Source organism: Cebidichthys violaceus, unplaced genomic scaffold (assembly GCF_023349555.1).
Source record: "Cebidichthys violaceus isolate CVI_PGR_0920_01 unplaced genomic scaffold, fCebVio1.0.p SCAF_47, whole genome shotgun sequence".
Lineage (NCBI taxonomy): Eukaryota > Metazoa > Chordata > Actinopteri > Perciformes > Stichaeidae > Cebidichthys > Cebidichthys violaceus.
Genome location: NW_027176672.1, coordinates 1819146 through 1840979, shown reverse-complemented (window position 1 = coordinate 1840979; position 21834 = coordinate 1819146). Strand labels below are relative to the sequence as shown.

The 21834-nt window shown below is 49.1% G+C and overlaps 1 protein-coding gene across 2 annotated transcripts in view; it reads right to left on the bottom strand.

Annotated features, from left to right (window-relative positions):
* LOC137886948 (nuclear receptor coactivator 3-like) overlaps nt 1-21834 on the bottom strand; it is a 51476-nt gene that overhangs the window by 8871 nt on the left and 20771 nt on the right. For both annotated transcript variants that reach the window (XM_068729663.1, XM_068729664.1), the window contains exons 2-12: nt 15777-15893; nt 9134-9241; nt 8366-8526; nt 6183-6283; nt 5896-6070; nt 3675-3857; nt 3261-3347; nt 2968-3108; nt 2391-2538; nt 1315-2039; nt 108-1222 (exon numbers count right to left, since the gene is read on the bottom strand). In XM_068729663.1, the coding sequence (XP_068585764.1) occupies nt 108-1222; nt 1315-2039; nt 2391-2538; nt 2968-3108; nt 3261-3347; nt 3675-3857; nt 5896-6070; nt 6183-6283; nt 8366-8526; nt 9134-9222 (2925 nt within the window). In that variant the 5' untranslated portion in view covers nt 9223-9241; nt 15777-15893. The remainder of the gene's footprint in view (nt 1-107; nt 1223-1314; nt 2040-2390; nt 2539-2967; nt 3109-3260; nt 3348-3674; nt 3858-5895; nt 6071-6182; nt 6284-8365; nt 8527-9133; nt 9242-15776; nt 15894-21834) is intronic.

Sequence of the window (21834 nt, the reverse complement as noted above, 5' to 3'; positions counted from 1 at the left end):
AGTTATTACGTAAATTGATTCAAGATCAAAGGCAGTGGCTCAATGTCAATAACATTATTATTGTTGCAGTTATTTAATCAGGTCTTAACAAAGAGAAGCACGCTTACGTCATCGGGTGGCTCCGACTTGATCTTGCTCTCAGGATGTTCGGCTGCAGGGCCGGGTCCAGATCCGGGACCGCCCCGAGCTGGACCGCCAGCGGCCCCGGTGGCTCCCTTCCCATCTAGCTCTTCGAGTTTCGGCTTGACGTCCACTGGCTCTTTGGAATCATCCTTGTTGAGGAGGTAGTGGAGGAGGGCGTGGGTCTTCTCCTTTTTGGGACTGTGCTGCTCCTGCTTGGGCTCCGCGACCGACCCCGGCCCGGCCCCCGATCCCCCTGTCCCGGCCTCACCGCCCTCCTGGCCCCCGAGTGTCACCTTTCCTGTAGCCTCTGCTGTGATCTTGGCTACTTCATCTGGGGTATTTCCATTTTGAAGAAGCTTGTGGAGGATCTTGTGCTTTTCCTGCAGCGAGCCTGTGTACTGGGCTGACGATATTGATGTTGACACGCCCCCCGGACCAGCGGCCTGGCCCGGATTGGCACCGGCTGAGGAAGAAGAGGACACGCCGGTAGACGAGGGGCTTGTCATGCCTCCAGTGGGGTCCTTAGTGTCTGAGCCTGCAGGAGTGCTGCTGCTGGTGGGTGGGGGTGGCACAGGGGGCCCCAATGACCCGCTGCCACCTATTCCCAGCTCCTCAGTTGGGGAAGTCAGCAACTGCAGCAACTTCTTATGCCCCTTACTGTCTGGCACCCTCCGAGGGGGTTCAGAGCTCGCCACCCCGGCCTCGTTGCTTCCCTCCCCAGTCTCTTTCGCTGCCGTAGCTGCCTGGCTGTCCGGTCGGTCTCCTGAACTCTCAGCCTGCGGATGCTGATGGTGGTGGTGATGGTGCATGGGGTGGTGATGGTCACCGGGCCCGGGCCCCAAGCCTCCCGCTGGGCTTTTGGAGCCATCTGGTCCTGGTTTGGCCGGCTGACTGGGCTGAGAGGAAGAGGAGGAGGAGTGGACGCTGGGAGAGCTGTCTGGTTTGTGGGCTGGCGAGGGCGACGTTAGCGTTGACGGGAGGGAGCTCCCTACTCCTTCACTGATCGCTTGCAGGGCGTTTAGGGAGCTGCTGGAGAAGGTGGTGGTGCTCCCCCCGCTTCCTCCACCGCTGACAATGCCACTCATGGGGGAGTGAATGCCTGGAAAGAAGAAGAAAAAAATCAAATCAAACAAACAAATCAAACAATTTATAAATGACTGATGCTAAATCATCAGACGCAGCTCGACTCACCTCCGGGTGAGAACTGGTTGGCGCCCATCTTTGGGCTCCCTCGGTTGCGGGGTGACATCAGGAGTCCCTGCTGGGGGCCACCCATTCTGGGGCTTCCTGTCGGGCTGTTCATGCCACTCAGCCCAAACCCTCCGCTGCTCTGAAACGGGGGCTGCTGCGGATGCTGCTGCGGATGCTGCTGTTGATGCTGCTGCGGATGCTGCTGTGGGTGCTGCTGTGGGTGCTGCTGTGGGTGCTGCTGCGGATGCTGCTGTGGGTGCTGCTGCGGGTGCTGCTGCGGGTGCTGCTGTGGGTGCTGCTGTGGGTGCTGCTGTGGGTGCTGCTGCGGGTGCTGCGGCATGCCTTGTCCCGGGTGATTCATGGGACCCATCTGATTCATGTGCCCCACCTGATTCATCTGCCCCATCTGATTCATCTGCATCATGCGGCCGCCCATGCCTCCACCTCCACCTCCACTTCCTCCTCCTCCTCCTCCTCCTCCTCCTCCTCCTCCCCCGCTCCCACCGTACATAGAGCCGCCTCCCATCGGACCCATGTGACCCAAGTGGCCCTGCTCGCTCATGCCGCCGAAGCCCCTGCTCATGTTGCCCATGCCGCCCATGCCCATCCCCCCACCGGTGTTCATGTTCATTTGGGGATTGGGGTTGGGGCCTCCCATGCCCTGTTGTCTCATAGTGTTCGGCATCATGCTCCCACCCTGAGCTGAGCGGTAGCCGTTTGGTTCCCTGTGTGGAAGGAGACGGAAAATAAGGTTAGAAAAAAAAAATAATGCAAAAACCTTGAAAACCCTATACCCCCCCCCCCCCCCCCCCCCCACAATAACCGCTCTCAGACTGGAGACACTCAGTACAAGTGCAGCTAAAGTATGAGTTCCTGTGTGGTGTCTTCTCACTGACTGTGATCCCAAAGCATAAAAGCTACTTCAGCTGCTACTTCAGCTATTTGTGTGGCATGAATGCCTCGCATAGATAGGCTGGAAGTGCTTCTTTTTTTTTTTTTTTGTTGTGACAAGGCAGTTAATGAAACATCCTTTTTGCAGGTGTCGGAGTGGAGTGTTTGTATTTTCAGCTTCTGACCTCTGGAGCAGATGAGTGGAGATGAAGCCTTGCGGCTCGTTGCTCATGGGGTGGCGGTACAGTTTGCTCTTGGTCTGCGCCGTGACCGGAGTGCCGTCGGACAGGGAGAAGCGGTACAAGGGTGTCTCAGCGTGACCCTGCAGGAAGGCTGCACGGAAGGAAGAAATGACAAATGAACACCCTGAAAAGGCTTATCTGATAACGGAGGTCATCAATCACTGCCGTTATGTTAAAACCAACTCTGTGAATACAGAGAGGATCAATGCTCAGGCGCTCAGACTTTTGTATTCATGAGATCAATATTGATACGCTGATGCATGAGGTGTATGTGTCTCAGGGTTTCCGTCTTAACGGAGGCTTGGCAACAAAAAAAAATGTACAAAACAAATCATTTCATCCAACTATAACATGGTAAGAGTGAAGAGTGAATACACAACTGAGCAAACATCCTGATGATCATTTGTGGATTTAACAGCGCTTTACGAGACGGATTCTCTAAGTTTGTGGTACCTCAGCAGTTGATTCCAGATGTGTGTGTGTGTGTGTGTGTGTGTGTGTGTGTGTGTGTGAGACCCACCCTCGTGGTAGTGGCGTTTGTGCGACCAGGGCTGCCCGTCGCTGTGCTGAAGGAACATCTGAATGCAACGCCTCAACAGATCCTCCCAGCCCGGACGCATCGACGCTCGCAGAGAGTTCTGGTCGATCTGGATCAGTTTACCTGCCGGGGAGGACAGAAGGAGGACGAGCAAGGGGGGGGGGGAACAAGGAGACGCACAAGGAGGTGAGTCAAACCTGTTCACGGGTAAAGAATTAACGTCAGAAGCCCTCTTGTGTTCGTTCAGTGGGCATTTAGGGCACCCGGCTCCTCACCTGACAGCTCATGCCGGGTATTGAAACTCTCCGTTCTCTCCATGGCGGTCACCCGACGGGCCACACAGATCATACATGACTGAAGGTCTGCAGGTGAAAGGACAGGAGTGTGAGACATCTTTCATGATCATTGCATGTGGTTCAGACTCTTTGTTTTTGCTTTTAAACAACCTTGACTGAAAACGCTCCTCTGGCTCTCTACTGAGGATTTGTTTTTTGTTTTAACTGAGAGAGATTTGAACTCTTTAACAAACCCAGGATTTCCCTCGGATGTGTGTGTGACCAAGATGAGAATTCCCATATAAAAAGGAAAAACTGTGCCGGACATGGTCCTATCACATTTAGCACAAGTAGTAAAGTGTTTCTTTCATCGCGAGCTAAAATGTGTGTAAATGTGCGTCTGAGCCGGCGTACCTTCCCCCTCCTCGATCATGGCTTTGGGCTGGGTGAGCGCAAAACACTGCATGGTCTCGTAGCGTGGCCCTCCTGGCCCCTCCTCCATGGGGCCGTGGGCGTGGCCAAACTTGACCAGCATCCGGCAAGTGAAGGTGTGACTCTTCTGTCGGGCCGCTTCGCTCCCCCACGACACTCCATTTACTGAAATGCAAACAAAAAAGGAACTCGGTGAGTAAAAATGGAACGATTAGACGTCTCACACCCTTTTACCTGCCGGGGCATCCACACACAAACACACACACACACACACACACACACACACACACACACACACACACACAAAACAAACACACACTGCAACTTGTATTTTCCCTCTTAAATTGAGAAGCCTCTCTTGCTGTTCGGATGTCTGGCTAAATGGACCATGGGATTAATGTAGCCAAGGTGTCGATTTCCAATATCTCTCTCTCTCAGTCTGGGCAGAGGCCAGGGACACTCAGCCATCTATCCTCATTTAGGCCCTGACTTCTCATCACAGCACACACACACACACACACACACACACACACACAGTTAGATGGGGTCACCTTCACATGGGAGGGGGAGGAAGAGAGAGAGAGAAAGGAGAGGCAAACTTCAGAGAGACATCCGACTGTCCTCCAAGGTCTGCGTAAAGCCTTATCAGGGGCCTTGAGTCGGCCGGAGGTTTCTGTCTGGCAGGTGCAGGGAGGTTACAAGAGAAGACCCAGGACAGCGAGACGGTTTGGTGTGTGTGTGTGTGTGTGTGTGTGTGTGTGTGTGTGTGTGTGTGTGTGTGTGTGTGTGGGGGGTTAACTGATAGTGGGAGATGATTTACCAAGGCCTTAGGACGGAGGAAACGCAGCACGGTCGCTGGGGCCGACGTCTCCCATCAGACACAATTAGTCAACGGCGAGGCAAGACAGAGGGGTCAAAAAAACCCACAACAAAGGCTCACTCCACGCTGTGCACGATTGGGACTTTGTTTTTGTTAGTGTGTGTGTGTGTGTGTGTGTGTGTGTGTGTGTGTGTTTAACTGTAGCTGGCGTGGTCAGCGGTCATCCCGTAGGAATGTGCAGCGAGTGCGTATTTCATTCATGGGCCCGCGAAAAAAAAAAAAAAAAAAAAGATAACGAAGGGGCAGAGCAGCAGAGCGAGACACAATGAGGGGCGGGAGAGCAGAGAGGGAAGCAGGTGGAGAAACAGACGAGCACAATGTTCGTCTTGGTAGGCAGCCACATGAAGAATGAACACGGCTGAGAAAGAGTCAAGCAAAGGGGGGGGGGGGGGGGGACGCTCGGAGGAAAAGTGGATAAAGACGAGTCTTAAAAAATAAAGAGAGTGAATGAATACAAGGAGCCTGCAAGGGGGAACGGGAGGAACAAGCGAAGCCCACACTGCTTCGGAACATTACCGGGGAGTTAATCGAGTAGCAGGTTCAGTCGAGCACACAAATCCATAATTAATCAGCTTTATAAATAGTGCTCTGTGCACATACTCATGGGCTTAAACGCACACACAAACACACACACACACACACACACACACACACACACAGGCAGCACCTTTTTAAAAATGCAATCCTATTGCTGACATAAGCATGTAAATATACACAATAACACACAGGCACGGGCAAAACAGGAATTGCATTAAGTAGAGGAAAGAGTAGAGGTGCATTATTCAGCAGTAAGTAGTTTCCAGATGGCTGCCGTGGGATCTGAATAGAGCTCAGGCCTGTTTTACACTGTCTGGACCACTGAGTGTGACTGACAGCTGCGCTACGCTCTGCCTGCTTAGCGCAGAGTGGGTGGGTGCTGCCGCGCACATGTGGGTTTTGTCAGGTGTGTGTGTGTGTGTGTGTGTGTGTGTTTCGGGAAAAGCTATCATGCACATGAACAGGCTTCCCAGGAGCTCCTCCGTGATAACGAGAGGAGGAGTCAAGAACGGAGGAGCGTGAATAAATAACCCGAGTGAGTTTACGTTGACGTGTGCGCGCAGAGTTGTTGTAACCTCTCAACAGTTTGGTTTTATACCTCGGCCCCGTGGAAGATGTCAAGCAGTGTTTACTTCAGAGCAGATGTGCAGCTTCCCTGTGAGCGAGTGAGTGTGTGTGTGTGTGTGTGTGTGTGTGTGTGTGTGTGTGTGTGTGTGTGTGCGTGTGTGTGTGTGTGTGTGTGTGTGTGTGTGTGTGTGTGTGTGTGTGTGTGCGTGCGTCTCTCACTATTGGTCTTGGGCAGGTTCTTGTGGAACTCCTCCCTGTCGTCCTCATGGAGAATATTGTACACGCTGGTGTTGATGAGCTCCTCCTGTTTGTACTGCAGGTACTGCGTCACGTTGTCCGACACAAAGACGATGCTGCCCTCCCGGTTCACCACAAACAGGAAGCCGTCTAGAGCCTGAGAGCACAGCGACAGGAAGTCACCACCCGCACAGCTGGCTGATCAAAACCTTCAGTGACTATTATTTTTTTCTCCCCTCCGATCGACCGGGGTGGATCGCTGCACTCACCTGCAGGAGGAGCGGCCCCAGGTGGTCCTTGTCGATGACCCCCTGACCCGTCGAGGACACGTCTGACTTCTGGACGTCGTCGTCGTTGGATGAAGCTTTCCCTGCAGGAGAAGAAAGGGAGGGGGTTGAGACAAAAATGCATCACACAAAAAAAAAAACCCACACCAGCCATTTCAAGCCCAGCTGCCTACAAAGAAGCAAAAAACAAAAAGAGCAAAGGAGAAACACAAGGAGAGAGCAACGATACCTGGAACTGGAGGAAACAGACAGTTATTCAGTACTCCGGCTGCGCCAGCAGGGGGCAGCGTTTCTCAATCTTCACTTAAATATATATATATTTCTTAATTTAAAACTACAGGTGAGGAGGGAGACGGACGGAGGAAGGTTTCTCTGAGGAGCCCGTCAGGAGGAGTAGAGGGCTGGGTGCATGTGGAGCAGGTAGCAGCCGTCCTCTTGCTTTATATTCAGTGTCAGACTCTGAGGGACTGTCTGGTAGGCTGGGGCTGAGAGAGAGAGAGTGCGGGAGAGAGCTAGAGAGGCTCTGGAAGCTGTAATGGTGCAGGGGCAGGAGCTGAGGCACCTGAATTAATGGAGGGGCTGAGAGGCTGAGGGAGGGAAAGAAAGATAGAGAGACACAGAGAGAGAGAGAGAGATAGAGAGAGAGAGATAGAGAGAGAGAGAGAGAGAGAGAGAGAGAGAGAGACAGGAAGGACCGGAGCTGAACCAGAGGGATGTGGACGGAGACGACGCCGACGGGGGAAAAAAAACCAGGGCTGGCGTTTGGGTTTGTTGTATTAATGCAGGGCTTGGTCTGAGAATGAGGCGGGGGCTCTGCACGGCTACAGGAATCATTCTATCTGATTAGCTCCCAAGGGGCACAGATACCCACACAAAGAAAAGAAGGGGGAAAACCAGCCATTGCTGCCAACATCCAGGCACTGCGAAGCTAAGTAGAGACGGACTGAAAGAAAAGAGGAGACATAAACAGAGCGAGCGTGAGACAGAAGAGAGAGAGAGAGAGAGAGAGAGAGAGAGAGAGAGAGAGAGAGAGAGGCTGCACACTCCCATCAGTTCACTCAATATCTTAAGATGCTGGGAGCAAAACCTGAAGATGCTGCAACTCATTGTGCTGCAATACAGATGAGTGTGTGTGTGTGTGTGTGTGTGTGTTTGGGGGGGGGGGGGGGGGGGGGGCAGAAGAAAGAGCACAGTACATTAAATCCAAAGTGAGATGAAAAACAGCAATGATTGATGGGGAAAAGCGGCGAACATGAAGACTGGCAGAAAGAGCAACTGAAAGTGAAAAGAGGAGAAGAGGAACAGGTAGCGAGCGAGAGACGTGTCTAAACGGCCGTGTCATTTCTGTCTTCACTTCCTGTAACTATGGCAACCTGTCAGCAGCCAGTCAGGGGCAGCTGTAGCCTCTTCCCCTTCCTGTCGAGGTGGCAGACGCCGACTGAGCCGAGCCGAGACACGAGAGCAAAAAAAAAAAAGAAAACCCACCCCTGATCTCGTGAAATTCACCTTGAGCGGAGGAAAACGTATACCGACACACACGTGTGTGTGTGTGTGTGTGTGTGTTAAAAGGTGTCCATTCTGCTCTGAAAGTGTGTGTGTGTGTGTGTGTGTGTGTTAAAAGCCAGAATCTCAGCCTGGAGCTGTTTAAAAAAAAAAAAATTGCTCGCTGTGGAAATGACCGCTGCATAATGTAGACAGAAGTATGACAATGGCAGCTGTAACAGAACTAATAATTTGGCAGTTCAGCAGAATGGATGGGCATGTGATTACCTGCAAACACCCAATTAAACAGCCCCTGGCGAGGGCAGCACACAGCTGTGCATGCCCCACACACACACACACACACACACACACACGCACACACGCACACACGCACACACGCACACACACACACGCACGCAAATGACAGGTTCACAAAGCATTGCCAATGTTTCCTCCCAAACATAAACAGTTGAAGCTGTGAAATTTGTGGGAGATGAATGACTGACTCGTCCTTGCACCTGGGCTCTGAGGAGGCACATGTGTGTGTGTGTGTGTGTGTGTGTGTGTGTGTGTGTGTCCAGCTGTCTCTTCTTCCTCATCACCTCTACCAATGTTTCCTACACACACTCTTTTCAACAGTCCCGTTTTTTGGGGGGGGTTTTCAGACCACCGTGTCCACTCACCCTGCTCTTTGATCTGGCGGATCTGCCGCACCGTCTCTTTGAGGATGGCACATTTGTCGGGTTTGACGTTGAAGCTGTCGATGTCGCCGAGGTTGGCGGAGATCAGCTCCGCCAGCTCCTCGATGTATTTGCTCTCCTGCTCCCGTCGCTTCCTCTCACACCTGCAGAGGGCGACGTGGAGAGAAGATTCAAGGTTGGAGCCGACGCTACTTCAGCAACCAAGAGCTTCGGCTCGGGACGCATTAATTCTGTCCGAACCAAACTCGGGTCCGAGAGAGAAAGAACCGAAGCCGACCCAAACACAACAGGCATTCTGTTTTTTTAATGGAATATGATGCAAAATGTCTCACTTCAGTTTTACTTAAGTACATTGTTTAGATGTTTATGCTCTTTTGTGTATTGTGAGAGTTTTCTCTGCCTTTTTTTATTCTATTTAAGTTTCAATCCCAATTTTTGGACTTGAAGATCAAAATATCTCGTTAGATAAACTTGTGGTTATTAAAGTTCTGTTTGCGTTACTGTCATATCCTCACCTTCGTACAGAGATAAGACTTTAAACTCAATCAGACTTAAACTTAGAGATAAATCAAGTCCAAAAAAAGGCATTTTTTAAAAATCATTCAGGCTTTTTCCACCAAAACCTCACATTTTTGCACACATTTAGATTCTTACTCATCGCAGTCACACGGGCCCGGCCTCAAGAAGCCACTGACCCAGTAGCCCACTTTCTGGCGTTTCCCCTCTCTTGTGCAGATCAGACACACTTACCCCAGACCAGGCGTGTCACAAGTGGAGAGCTTGCGTTTCCGGTTTTCTGAGCTCAGAGGCTCCATGGAGTTCTCCCCCAATCCGCTCATGGTGCACACATATCAGCACCTGGGAGGAAAGGAGCACAAACGCATGCACATAAGGTGTAAATAAGGCTTTAATACAGGCAGAGGAGGGATTATATAGTCCCTTTTAGCCCTTTAGCTCTTATTATACACGTAATTGTGAAGGGAAGAAGACATGGGAATCATCCTTTTCAACTCAGCAAAAATAACCGATACAGAGGCAGCTTGTAAAGTGGATACAGTGCAAAACAGAACACAGCAGAGTAAAATATGCTTATATCATGCAAATCGTATTCTCCTGGCAGAGACTGACGAACATAAACATGTCTCGTCTGCCTCCTCCTCCTCCTCCTCCTCCTCCTCAGAAAAAGAAAGAAGAGAGTAAGCATGTGAGGTTGTGTTTGTTTGTGTGTGGGCCTCTGCATGTATGAGTTCATCAGCTCATATGGTGCATCCACACACACACACACGCACACACGCACACACACACACACACACACACACACACACACACACACACACACACACACACACACAGGATTAGCAGTGTCTCTGATGATAAGCCACGCTGCACAACTAACCCCGTTAGACAGCCGTCTGTCTCCCATAATGCATCGCATTTCGTCTCCAGGAAGTGATCTGATAAAGGTTGTAGGGAAGAGAGGCAGATGGGACGAAAGGAGGCGAGGAGGAGGAGGAGGAGGAGGAGGAGGAGGAGGAGGAGGACGGAGAGAAGGGAAGGAACGGAAGAAATAAGGGAGGGAGGGCGAAGCCGGTGCTGTGAAGTGAGCTCTGATTGGTCACTTTCTTTTCCACAGTGACAGCAGCTGACACTGGGGAAAGGTAGGTGGGAGGGAGGGAAAAGAGGATGGAGGAAGGGAGGGAAGAGAGGAAAGTAAATGAAGGGGAGAGAGAGAGAGAGAGAACAAATAGTGGGAGACAGAGGATATACAGAGTAAATGCAGAGGAAGAAAGAAATAGAGGAGGGGGGGGAATCAGAGCGAAAAGAGGCGGAGGCAGAGGGAGCTGAGAGAAAGAGAGATAAAGGCATGTCAAAGAGAGACGGGAGGGAAGGGGGAAACAGGTGAGAGGAGGGGGGAGGAATCAGAGGAGGAGATGTAACATTCAGACTGTCTGGTGTGTGTTTTGCATGCATGTGTGATGCACAGAGTGGGCTGAAAGCTTCCAGTACCCCTCTTAACCTTCACAGCCAGAGCAGCTTTTTCATTCCATTGATTACATGGTTATCCTCTGACCAGAGCACCGCCTCTCCTGCATAGTAAATCAGGCCAGCGGCGGGGGAGAGGAGCCCGGCCTGTTATTTAATCACAGCGCGCCATCATCGCCACGCTCCTTCTTGTGGGATCAGAGCCGCTCGCGAAAAAAAAAAAAAAAAACCCGTCTGATTGCGTTCCGTTTTAATCTTCAATCGCGCGCTCTTTGGCTCGCGAAGAAGTTCATACATCCGGCTCCATCACGCAGCGAACACACCTTCTTGTTGAGACCGGATCAATGTGAGGCCTTGCTTTCACGCATGTCTTCAAGACCAGGTGATACACAAGGTGTATTCCCTTGCAAGACAACGACGGGGAATACTTGCTCCTGAAAGCGAGAGATGCTCTAAATACACGCCGATCCTCTTGCTCAATCCCTCCCGCTTTGACTTTCTTTCAAATTTCTCTTTTAATCTGTCCCTCGAGTCCCACCCCCATCTGACTGTCTCGTTGCCTACCTGCGTCTCTCCTTGCCTATCCTCCCGTCTACCTGCCTCCCCTGTCTGCCGCTCGTCGTTAAGACGCTCTCGCTGCCGTGTGATGAAACCAACCACGAGGGAGACGCGGTGAGAAAAAAAAAAGCGGAGAGGGGGAGGTACAAAGTCGGAGGGTTTCAGAACTCGACGAGCCAAAGCAAAGCGTTTGAGTGAAACTCCGTCTTTTGCTCCTCCGACAATTCAGCCCGCCCGCCCGCCCGGCAGCCTATTGATGGAGTTCTCAAAGGGGGAGTTGCTCAAATTGCGGAGTGAATGAGGCAGCCCCAGAGAATGGTTGATTAGGAGGCATGCTGAATGCCCCAGGGAAATGGGTCACCTCCAGCCTGGCGCGGGCCGCCCCGCTTTTTCCAGTGCAGGGAGAAAGTCAATTACACGCCACAGGCAGCGTGGAGGCCTGGTGGCAGGAGAGGCAGAGAGGCTGCGGTGGGCACAATATAGCAGCAGGGGGCAGTGGGAATGAGAGGCATGGAGAGGGAAACGGGAGAGGGTGACGGCGGTATGGAGGGAGAGGGGAGACGGGCGCGAAGATGGCTATTTAAGGGAGAAAGAGTGGTGTGTTGGTAGGTGTGAGAAAAAAGTAGTTTCTTTGCACCTGGGTTTGGATTAGAGCATTAAAAACAGTTGAACAGAAGCTTTGCTTGAGGACGTTGACAGAGGAGACAAGTTATTTTACCTTTACTCTTTGCATTTTAAACACAAGTAGATAAAAGGAATTTTTTGCAGATGGTCAAGGCAGAAACAAATATATCACAGGCTCCTGATCAGCTGCATGTTCAATAAGTCGTTGGACTAAATCATACGGTTGAAGATGACTCACGGGCATTAATCAGAGTCAAAGGTAATGGTGGGAAGCTGTTAATCAGGGCGCTTATTAAGAAGCAGCTGCTTGTTGTGGCTCGGCCGGAGACGCACGCACGCACACACACACACACACACACACACACACACACACACACACACACACACACACACACACACACACACACACACAGGACAGAGAACGTGGCTCCCGGCAGACCGAGCCGTCATGGGAGAGTCTTCTGTTCTGCTGCTGACATGCACAGGTGAGCGCACCCATGCAGGTAAACAGCTTTGGATCTTTCACACCAAGTTTGACCCGGCTTCTCTAACCCCCCGATCTCGTACCCCCGAGGCGATTTCAAGTGGTCTTCACGCCGACCCCCCCCCCCCCGTATTTTCCCGGGTCATTAGACGGGGTGTGAAGGGAGGATCGCTCGGGGTCAACGGCGCTGTGTGGCATCACCTGGGGTGGGGGGGCGAAGCTAAACTCTTCAGGTCTGCTACAGGACAGCAGTCACGGTCCATGTGAACCCTGGGAGCCTGAAGCCCGGTGGGAGCGCCGCTCACCAGGAAGCACCGACTTTAAGGCTTTACGGTGAAAACCTTTCAACTCGTAAACTAGAGAGCATGCAACCCGATCCCAGCTGAGCTCGCGGGCTCAGACCTCAGCCTTAATCAACACGGTGTTTCCTCGAAACACCGAAGGCCACATTTCTGTGACACACACACACACGCCGTAGATATTCATGGTTCCCAGAGGATTTATTGATGACCCTCTGACCATCCTCTATCCCCCACAATCAGGCCAAGGTTTCCTCCTCCATACAGGAAACATAAATGTCTATCTAAAGCCCTGTTCAGACATTATTGGCCATCTGTTAAAGTTCACTCAGACAAAGTTTCATAAATGTTCCTCGTGGCGTCATTTGTTCTTATGTTGTACGGAAAGCATTTTGCTGGATATTATTCTCCATGCAGTCACCGTGTTTGTTCGTTTTGTCTAAATGAGACACACCTTATTTTTTGTTTCATTTTATTTTTGGGAAATGTCACAAAAAAATAATTGTAACGCAGAGAAAGAAAATGAAGTTTTTGCGAAGCGATTTCACTGTTTCTAACAATAACCCGCCCGAACAAGTGTGTCGAGTTTGTCGAATAAACATTCAATATTAACTATTCATTTCATGGATTTCATGATTCATTCCCCATCAATCAGATAACGTTTGTTTTCTATAATTTGAAAAAGTTTCTGCAGAGAGCTGTGAGTTTACCCGACACGACTCCATGTATTAGTGAAGCGTCTGGAGGCAAATTCAATACCAGTTTGTAATTGCTTCCTTTGCTGGATCTGTTTCCTCCTGTCTGTTTTTAAGTGGATGTGATTCTGTAGTTGATACTATGTGTTTGTGTCGCAAACATAGTGTTTGTTTTGTGTGTTTTACATGTACTTTCACATGTTGTGTGTTTTAACTGTGATCTGAAACACTCTATTGCTGCTGTGTAATCTCAATGGGATTTACCAGGTTAAATAATGGTTTAATAATAATACAAATTATTCTATAAGAACGGTACTTTTTCCACTCTGTGAACGTGTGTGTTTTTTGTTTTTTTTTGCATACTTAATGCATGCATATAGAGGCAATAAGATGACACCGGTGAGTTTAAAGTCATGGCCTCTAGGGGAGCAGAATATAAATGGATGAACAGCATCTCAAAATCTGAACGCAAAGAGAAAACAAAAAGGTTTCGGAGGACAAAGTGGAGAGACGGCAGACTTCCCACGACAGAGTGAGTCACAGCAGAAGAAAAAAAAACCCACAATGCAACGCGTCGGAAAGACTCCCTGAGAGCAGACGGACGTGTGCACAGGAACAATTAGCAAGAACATCGCAGACTCGTCTTTCAGAGTATATCCACACTACTCCGTTTTCGTTTGGAAACGCATATGTTTTGCTCCGTTTACACTGAGCTTCCACACTACGCCGGGGTTTTCGGGCACCGTAAACGGAGGAGTTTAGAAACGATCCCGAAGCCGGATAACTTTGGAAACTCCGGGTAGCGTATTCGTGTGGACGGACGGAAACGCATAAGTTTGGAAACGATGACGTAGACACCGGCGATCGACTACCAGGTTAATTTAACGCGGACAACTGATCACAGGCGTTGCTGATCTTGTTGTCTTTACTAGCAGCTGTTGTCCAGTTAAAGTCTGCATGTCTGCAGAGGAAACAGCTGTTATTGTAGCGATCGGTGAGCGGCGAGAGAGAGAGAGAGAGAGATCAGTGAGCGGAGAGAGAGAGAGAGAGAGAGAGAGAGAGAGAGAGAGAGAGAGAGAAAGAGAGAGAGCCGCAGCGCTGTAACTAACGTTAAGTCTGAAAAATAAAACGTATTAAACTTTCCACGAACTGTATCTGTTTGAGTTTATAGAGGAAGATTTGAGAGAAGATCTTAAGTATCAAACACATACTTACGATCATTAAAGACTACTTTATTACTCTGGTTGCTTAGTTACAAAATACGACAATCTACTTCCTGTTTACATCGGCGCATGCCCAGTGTACGTGAAGAGTCACGTGATATTCGTTTCCAGGCGTGTAGTATGGACGGAGATAATTTCGGAAACGATGGCTGAAACGCCGTGTGGATGGAGATCGTTTTCGTTTGGAAACGGAGTAGTGTGGATGTAGCCTAAGTCGGCGTTGTGCTAAGACAGATGTAAAGCTGTGTCTGTGCTCCAACCAAGCGTCATCAGAAACATCCAGGAGCTTCATTCAGGGACTGAATTTAAACATTTGTTGAGCGCGAGAAGTTTGACAGTTTTGTCAAATCTCCTGAAAAGCTAAGGTTAGCGGTTAGCTCCGTTTGTAAAGCAGCGGTTCGGCTGAGAACGTTCACGCTCTCAAACACAGAGGAGGCAGAACTGCGGCGCTGGCTGCCATGAAACTTCCCGTGTGTTTGTTTGAATAGCGTCTCCATTCTTTCATTGGGGGAAGGTGACAGAGTTAGCGAGGCTTTTACTCAAGCTGGGGCGATGCAAATAGCCCCGCGGTCGCCTCCCCCGCCTACCTGCCTGCCTGCCAGCCAGCCAGCCAGCCAGCCAGCCGCTGTTTCATAATCTCTGTTGACAAAACAGAGGCACACGGCCCTGGTCTGGCCTTAGAAACTCACACCAGTGACACGACGGGAGCCGCTCTAAAGCAGAGACAGTCGTCACTGCAGCAGAGCAGATTTTTTCGGAGTTTTGTTCCCTTCTCCTCACGTCGATAATGTTCCTCAACAGTCTCAGAAATGATCCACCTGCCCGTCACCTATAACATTATCTATGGCGGACCTTTTACGTCCTCACATTGACTCTTTGCGGAAGAATCCAGAAGCCACCTGGCACCATCCTCCTCCTCCTCCCCACTGGACTTCCCCTCCCCTCCTTTCCTACCGACCTCACGATCCCTCCCGCTTTCTGTGCAACTGCAGCGCGCCTTCAAAGCATGTGTGAGACGGCACGTGATCGAAAGAGAAGAGTGCGGTTTGGTTAAGTCTGGGCACATTTGTGTAAGTGTGAGTGTAAAGTGTGTGTGTGTGTGTGTGTGTGTGTGTGTTGTTGTCACCTGCAGACAGGGGTAAGAGATTAATGCTCTCTTTCAGCCTCTGTGGCAGGTAGAACACAAAGAATAATTTGATTTCTCCTCCTGTCTCCCTGCTGTCGTCCCACTCTTCATTTTCTCATCTGCCTGAAAATCACCCGCTCAACCCTCTTTGTTTCCCCTCTAGTTACCACCACCACCATCAGTACCACCTCCTTCTCCAAAAACTGTTCCACCTTCCAAAATCCAAACACATAAAAAAACCACACACACCTCCATTTGCTTCAGAGAACACAAAGCGTTCTCCACGTTCAGGTCAGGAGGATATGTTGCAAGACTGTGGCAACAACAAGAAACCGGCAAACTGCTCAACCTAAACCCAGCGGGCCGTTACCATGCCAACCCTATATGGGATGTTAGCCCACCTTGCGACGGCGCCCGAGATGATGGACGATCGGATCCCCTCTCGCTGGCTGCTGCTGCTGCTGGTGGTGGTGGTGGTGGTGGGGTTCTATGGTCCTATGTGAGCTGGTCAATGGAGTCTGGAGAAAGAAGAAACAGAAGCTCAACACTGCATGTTCATCATTGAGATATTAATGAATAACAAGCGGCATTATTAATCGGCGGCCCGGAGACACGAGCGCAGGAAGCTGCATTAACAGCTTAATGAGCGGGAGGAACCGTGAAGGGGGCCGCGGCTCTGCCGTGTGCTTTTGTCTTCATTACGGGAGCGTACAGAGAAAACACTCCATTAACACACAGACCTCTCCCACAGCCAGAACCACACACACACACACACACACACACACACAACACGTACGCAAATAAGGGATGTTGAGACACAAGTTTTACAGGAAGCCAAACCGCCGAAAACCTGAAAGTGACAACAGCATGTGATCCACACATCAGCCGGTCACTCTGACTGCGAAAGGTAAAAGAAAAAGGAAGTGCTAAATGTGCTCTCCTGATCGATGCAATTGGATTTAAACGTCAGGCCTCTATTTGCAAATATCTCTCATGCTTTGTGGACTCCGAGCAAGATTACCAAAACAGACTATTTGGCTAAATCACCGCTCTAATCCCAAAAGCACATAATAGGCTAATTTGTGTCCATTTAGATCCTGATAAGAAACAACGTGTGTGTGTGCGTGCGTGCGTGCGTGCGTGCGTGCGTGCGTGCGTGCGTGCGTGCGTGCGTGCGTGCGTGGGTGTTTTATCCACGCTGAGTTGTTGTAGTAGCTTGAGTGTTCTGTCTGAACAATCATCAGAGTGTATCCCGTGGGGGTAAAGAGTGCGTAACCATGGAGAACGCTGGGCGTTTCCATGACACCCTGTCATCAGTGAAGCCCGCCGCCAGGATGTCTCATGTTCATCTGTCACTGTGTGTGTGTGTGTGTGTGTGTGTGTGTGTGTGTGTGTGTGTGTGTGATAGAGATAAACTGCAGGTTACTTTCCTTTTTTTGTTACCAGGATGTGTGAAAGCCCACGCCTACATGAGTGTGTGTGTGTGTTTACATGGCTGACCTCATGCTCAGCGTGCCTATGTTGTGTATGTTTACATGTGTGTGTGTGTGTGTGTGTGTGTGTGTGTGTGTGTGTGTGTGTTAGTGCAGCATTCACCGTCAGCGACCTGACCGCTGGCTGCACCCATGATTGGGAGCAGATGGGGGCTGTCGCTGTCGCTCCGTGTGTGTGTGTGTGTGTGTGTGTGTGTGTGTGTGTGTGAGGAGGAGGAGGAGGGGTGGGTGCTCTAGTTTAGGTGATGTATGGACTCTCACACACCAACAAAGAGCCTCCTTCAACCAATGTGTTTCCTATTAATTGAAAGGGGAGAAAAATAGAGCCAGAGAGCGACTGCTTAAGTGGGAATAATTTATAGCTCAGCTGCGACAAAAAGCAACTGGCTCCACGGCAAAAGTTGAGGAAATTAAAACAAAAAATAGTTCTCCTCTTCACGCACGAGTCTGGAACATTCGTTACGGCTCTTTGTGTGCGACACGGCCGTGAAAACCAGAGTGAATAAAAAAAAAAAGGAGCAGTTAGCGGCATGTGGCGTCGCTATCATCGGCGTCTCGAGCCTTGGACGTAGCGGCAGCGAGAACGCGCTGAAGATGCAGAGGTTGAGTCTACAGAGACACGTGACAGTCCGCTCTCCTCCTCCTCTCGACACATCGTCTGTGGCGCTCTTCAATGACTACACGACCTTTTTTACCGTACGAATGTTTTGTGCGCTCCCGTGCGCTCGAGCGACACGATAAATATCTTACACGCCGCAGCAGCGTCCTCTTGTTAAAGCGACACGCTGTAAAAAAAAAAAGAGGAGGCAATAAAGACGCAGCCACAGTTCACATGTTTTTACTGTGGATGCTCATACGAGCGCCATTAACTTCATGAACTTGAACTGCTCCGTGCGTCGTCAACAGCAGAGAGGAGCTCACGTATAAGTGGGCAGAGATCTTATCTTCATCTTTCAAAGCGGCGCGAAAAGACAAGAGAAGCTGATTCAAGTTTGTTGCGACTTCTGAGAGATTCCTTCCTCTTTCCGTGTAACGACATTGCAGAACTCACGGATGATGAATCGATGTTTACTCGGGCCTCTGTGTCCCCAAGTCGCCGTATATATTCTCACTTAAAACTGGGGATCGTCAGACCTCTGCTGATAATTGGTATTCGGCTTAATTTGACCCCAAAAAACCAAAGCGAAATCATGCTGTACGATAACAAGCCAAGGGATCGTCAGCGCTGTAATATCCTGGAAAAATGTACATAATTTCCTGGATTTCTTATAACTTCTTATTTCTGATGTGTTGCCCAGTGTTGAAACGATTCAGAACCGTACACCCTCTCCTCTTAGAGGATGCCTGCTGCAGCTTTGCCGTGTTTAAAACCGGCCTAAAGCTTTGGCTAAAGTCAGCGCAAAAGTGTCACTATCAATGATTGCCTTGTGCAGTATTTATAGTGGTCATCATGCTGATTCTATTTACTATCTCACACTTTTATGTACTGTGTTGTTTTATGTCGAGTATTTATTACTCATGTGGTGTTTTTTTTTTTTTTTTTTTTTGGTCTACCTGCCCTGGGACGACAGATGCAAATTAGCTTCCAGCTAACTCTGGTGTTGTTAAACTTCGTTGGAGCTTCATTGTGTTGTAAAGTGTTTCTGTCACTTAAGGCGAGTGCAGCAGCGTGCCGAGCAGAGAAACAAGAGTACGAAGGAAAGGACACTTTCTCATCTGGTAGTGATGAGTGTAAAGTTGCACACAGCTTAGAAACAGCCCTGATAAGATAAAGATGATAAAACCACACACACACACACACACACACACACACACACGTCCTCATGTGTAACCTTCAGCTGAACCAGGAAGAAAACTGAGAGGCACATGGAACAACTGTGTGTGAGAGAGAGAGAGAGAGAGAGAGAGAGAGAGAGAGAGAGAGAAAGAGACAGAGAGAGAGAGGTAGAGAGAGAAAGAGACAGAGAGAGAGAGAGTGAGAGGTAGAGGTAGAGAGAGAGAGAGAGAGAGAGAGAGTGAGAGGTAGAGAGAGAGAGAGAGAGAGAGAGAGAGACAGAGAGAGAGACAGAGAGAGAGAGGTAGAGAGAGAAAGAGAGAGAGACAGAGACAGAGAGAGACAGAGAGGTAGAGAGAGAAAGAGAGGTAGAGAGAGAGAGAGAGAACATGCATCTGTGTCATTTGAATCTGGACTTGTATGAAGCTAGTCAGTCAGATCCAGTCAGGTACTGGACTCACAGACTTGGACTCACAGACTTGATCTTGATACTTAGGACAGAACACTGTCCTACCTGGACGCTATGAGAACGAGGATAAGTGGGCGTTCAGATCAAACAACAACAACAACAATAAAAAGTCCTGAATTTAAAAAGAGTTCATGACCACAGGCTTATATCAGAGGCAGAAACACAGCGCGGCGGTTTATAAATCCACGAAGACAAGATTTAAAAAAAAAGAAACATTTTTTTATCTTTCATCGCCGCGATTGTGAAGATAAACAGTTGCCAGATGACGTCGTGTTGCAGCAAAAGTCCCATGAAGACCATTAACCATTAATACAAAACAAAAAGAACAACCGATGTTAAAAAATATTACGCGACCGTATCGTAGGACGGTAAGAACGGCTTTGTCAGCTGCTGCAACCAAAACCAAATACGGCGCTTTAAATCCAGTTCACAATCCTATTATTGAAACCAAATCCCTCCGAATCCATTATCAGATCTGATTAAGTTTAGCTTGCACCATTTGCAATTAACCAAGATTGTAAAATAACTCAAACTTAAAGAAAACCATTAAGCTTATTGAAGTTACGTCGGCCAATAAGTATAAAGAAACCATGTTTGAGGTTGTGTAGAAACAGTGTCTCTATTACTGTTCATGGACTATGCTTATATGTGTATAAGAAATTTATAATTCTTTTTAAAAAAAACACCAAATATCCGGTATCTGTTGCTAATAAAAGAGCAGAAGAGGAGCGATTCAGAGAGAGATTAGTTGGATTCTGGATATTTTGCCAAAAACCAGCTCGCTAAAATGAGCGTACGCTTAAACACACCCATTAAAAATAATAAAAAGTCATTCATGTTCAGCCAAAAGGATCTGCGCCTCTAAGAGACGTCTTCAGTCGACTGCCGGGCAGAATGAAACTGAAGCGCGTTAGTTGTTTCTTTGTGAGCTTTAATCTTCATCCTCGTCTTCATCTTTTTTTGTTTTACTGCAGGATTCTTCTCTCCGTGTCGTCCGTCTCCTCTAATGACTGTGAATGAGGGAAACTGTGTCCGCTGGCCAGAATAGCACAGTGAGCAACGCATAAAAAGTACATTGTGTGTTAGTGTGTGTACTCTGGGAAACTCTGCTGCTGCCCCCCCCCCCCCCCCCCCCCCCCAAACCCCCCCAACCAACTGGAGCAAAATGGGAGCCAAGCCACATCTTGGCACCTCGCCTCCCCTTAAACAAATCCGGCCACTGAGGCTAATAAAAAAACTCTTAGTCCAAAGCTCGCCTCCTCAGACGAGGGGGTACCGGAGAGGGGAGTCGTCCTCCGTCTGAAATGAAGTTGTACAAGACGGAGAGCTGCTTTTCAACTCGGACAAAAAGTGCCGGTCTCCATCATCATCATCATCATCATCATCATCATCATCATCATCCCAAACCCGCTTCTCTTTGCTGTTGAATAGCACTTTGTTCTTAACTAGCCTCGCTTAAAATGTCTTCTTCTTTCTTTTTTTTTTTTTAAAACACTCATTGAAAACAAATAACTTCTTAGTTCAGCGACAAAGTGAGCGTGAACTTTCCATCTTAAGACCAATTACCGCTATCATAGCGCACAGCCGGCTGCTTCAAACTTCACACTTCAGAGGGGGGTGGGGAATGGGGGGGGGGGGGGGGGGAGGATGAAGAGAGGCAGAGGGAAAGCGTCTGGCTCAGGGCAAGAAATAGGCCAGTCGGGTCTAAAACTAAAACTCATCCAGCCGTCCAGGGCGTGTCTGCTGTAGGCTGCCGTCAAAGTGGCATTTACATATTCAAAAAAAAATAAAAAAATATGTGTGACTCATCTCTTCCAAAAAAGAAAAAAGGTAGAGGAAACCAAACTCACGGCCCACTGCACCACGCTCCAGAGGAAAAGCACACGGCGATGAATCTGCAGCTAAGTAAACTCTCAGAAAGGACAAACCGTGAAAAGAAACAGAAATCATTGTGTTAGTTTAGCTTTTTAATAACAGCTCGAGGCCACTTTAAAATGACTTTACGGAGCCACATCTGTTTTTGGAGTACGAGCAGACACTCGAAGTAATAAAACAGGCCATTTTTTTCTCCTCTTAGAATTCAGGGAGAATCGAATACTGTAAGACGGCGTTGTTTGAAGATGAAAATGACGAGGGGATCAGCGCGCACACGCACCGGCTCGTCGCTTCGCTTCTCTTTTACGTTCCAGATGACCTCGGCTGCCTGACTGAGTCTGCAGAGCTCATTTATGGCAGCGATTTGGTCCAACGTGGGGCCAAATAAGTGCTTAATGTGTGTGTCTGTCAAGTCTGCGAGTCCTCCCCTTTGGTCAAGACTGTTCAAAGTCAAAAGTGAACGTATTCGCTTCTTATCAGCCGTTAAAATCATATGTTGGGAAATAGCTGCAAACTGCACATTGCATGCTTCATTAGCAGTGCCATCGCTGGTGAGAACTGACCTAAATATGAGACCGAAAATGAAAACAAACTTTTAAAAAATAGAATGTAAAGCTTGAAAAGCAGCTTCTCTCTTTTTTCACCTTTGCGTCTAGCGGCCATGGCGTCAGCGCCATCATTTATTCTGAGGTGTCCTGAAGTAGAAATAAAGCAGCCCGCTTCACACGGCGGCGCTCTTCAGCTCCACTTCGTCCTTTACTTTCTTGTATTTGGGGACACTTCTGTGGTGTCGTAATGCTGACATATACCGATATAAACTGATGGGGAAAAAAAAAAAAACCCCAACA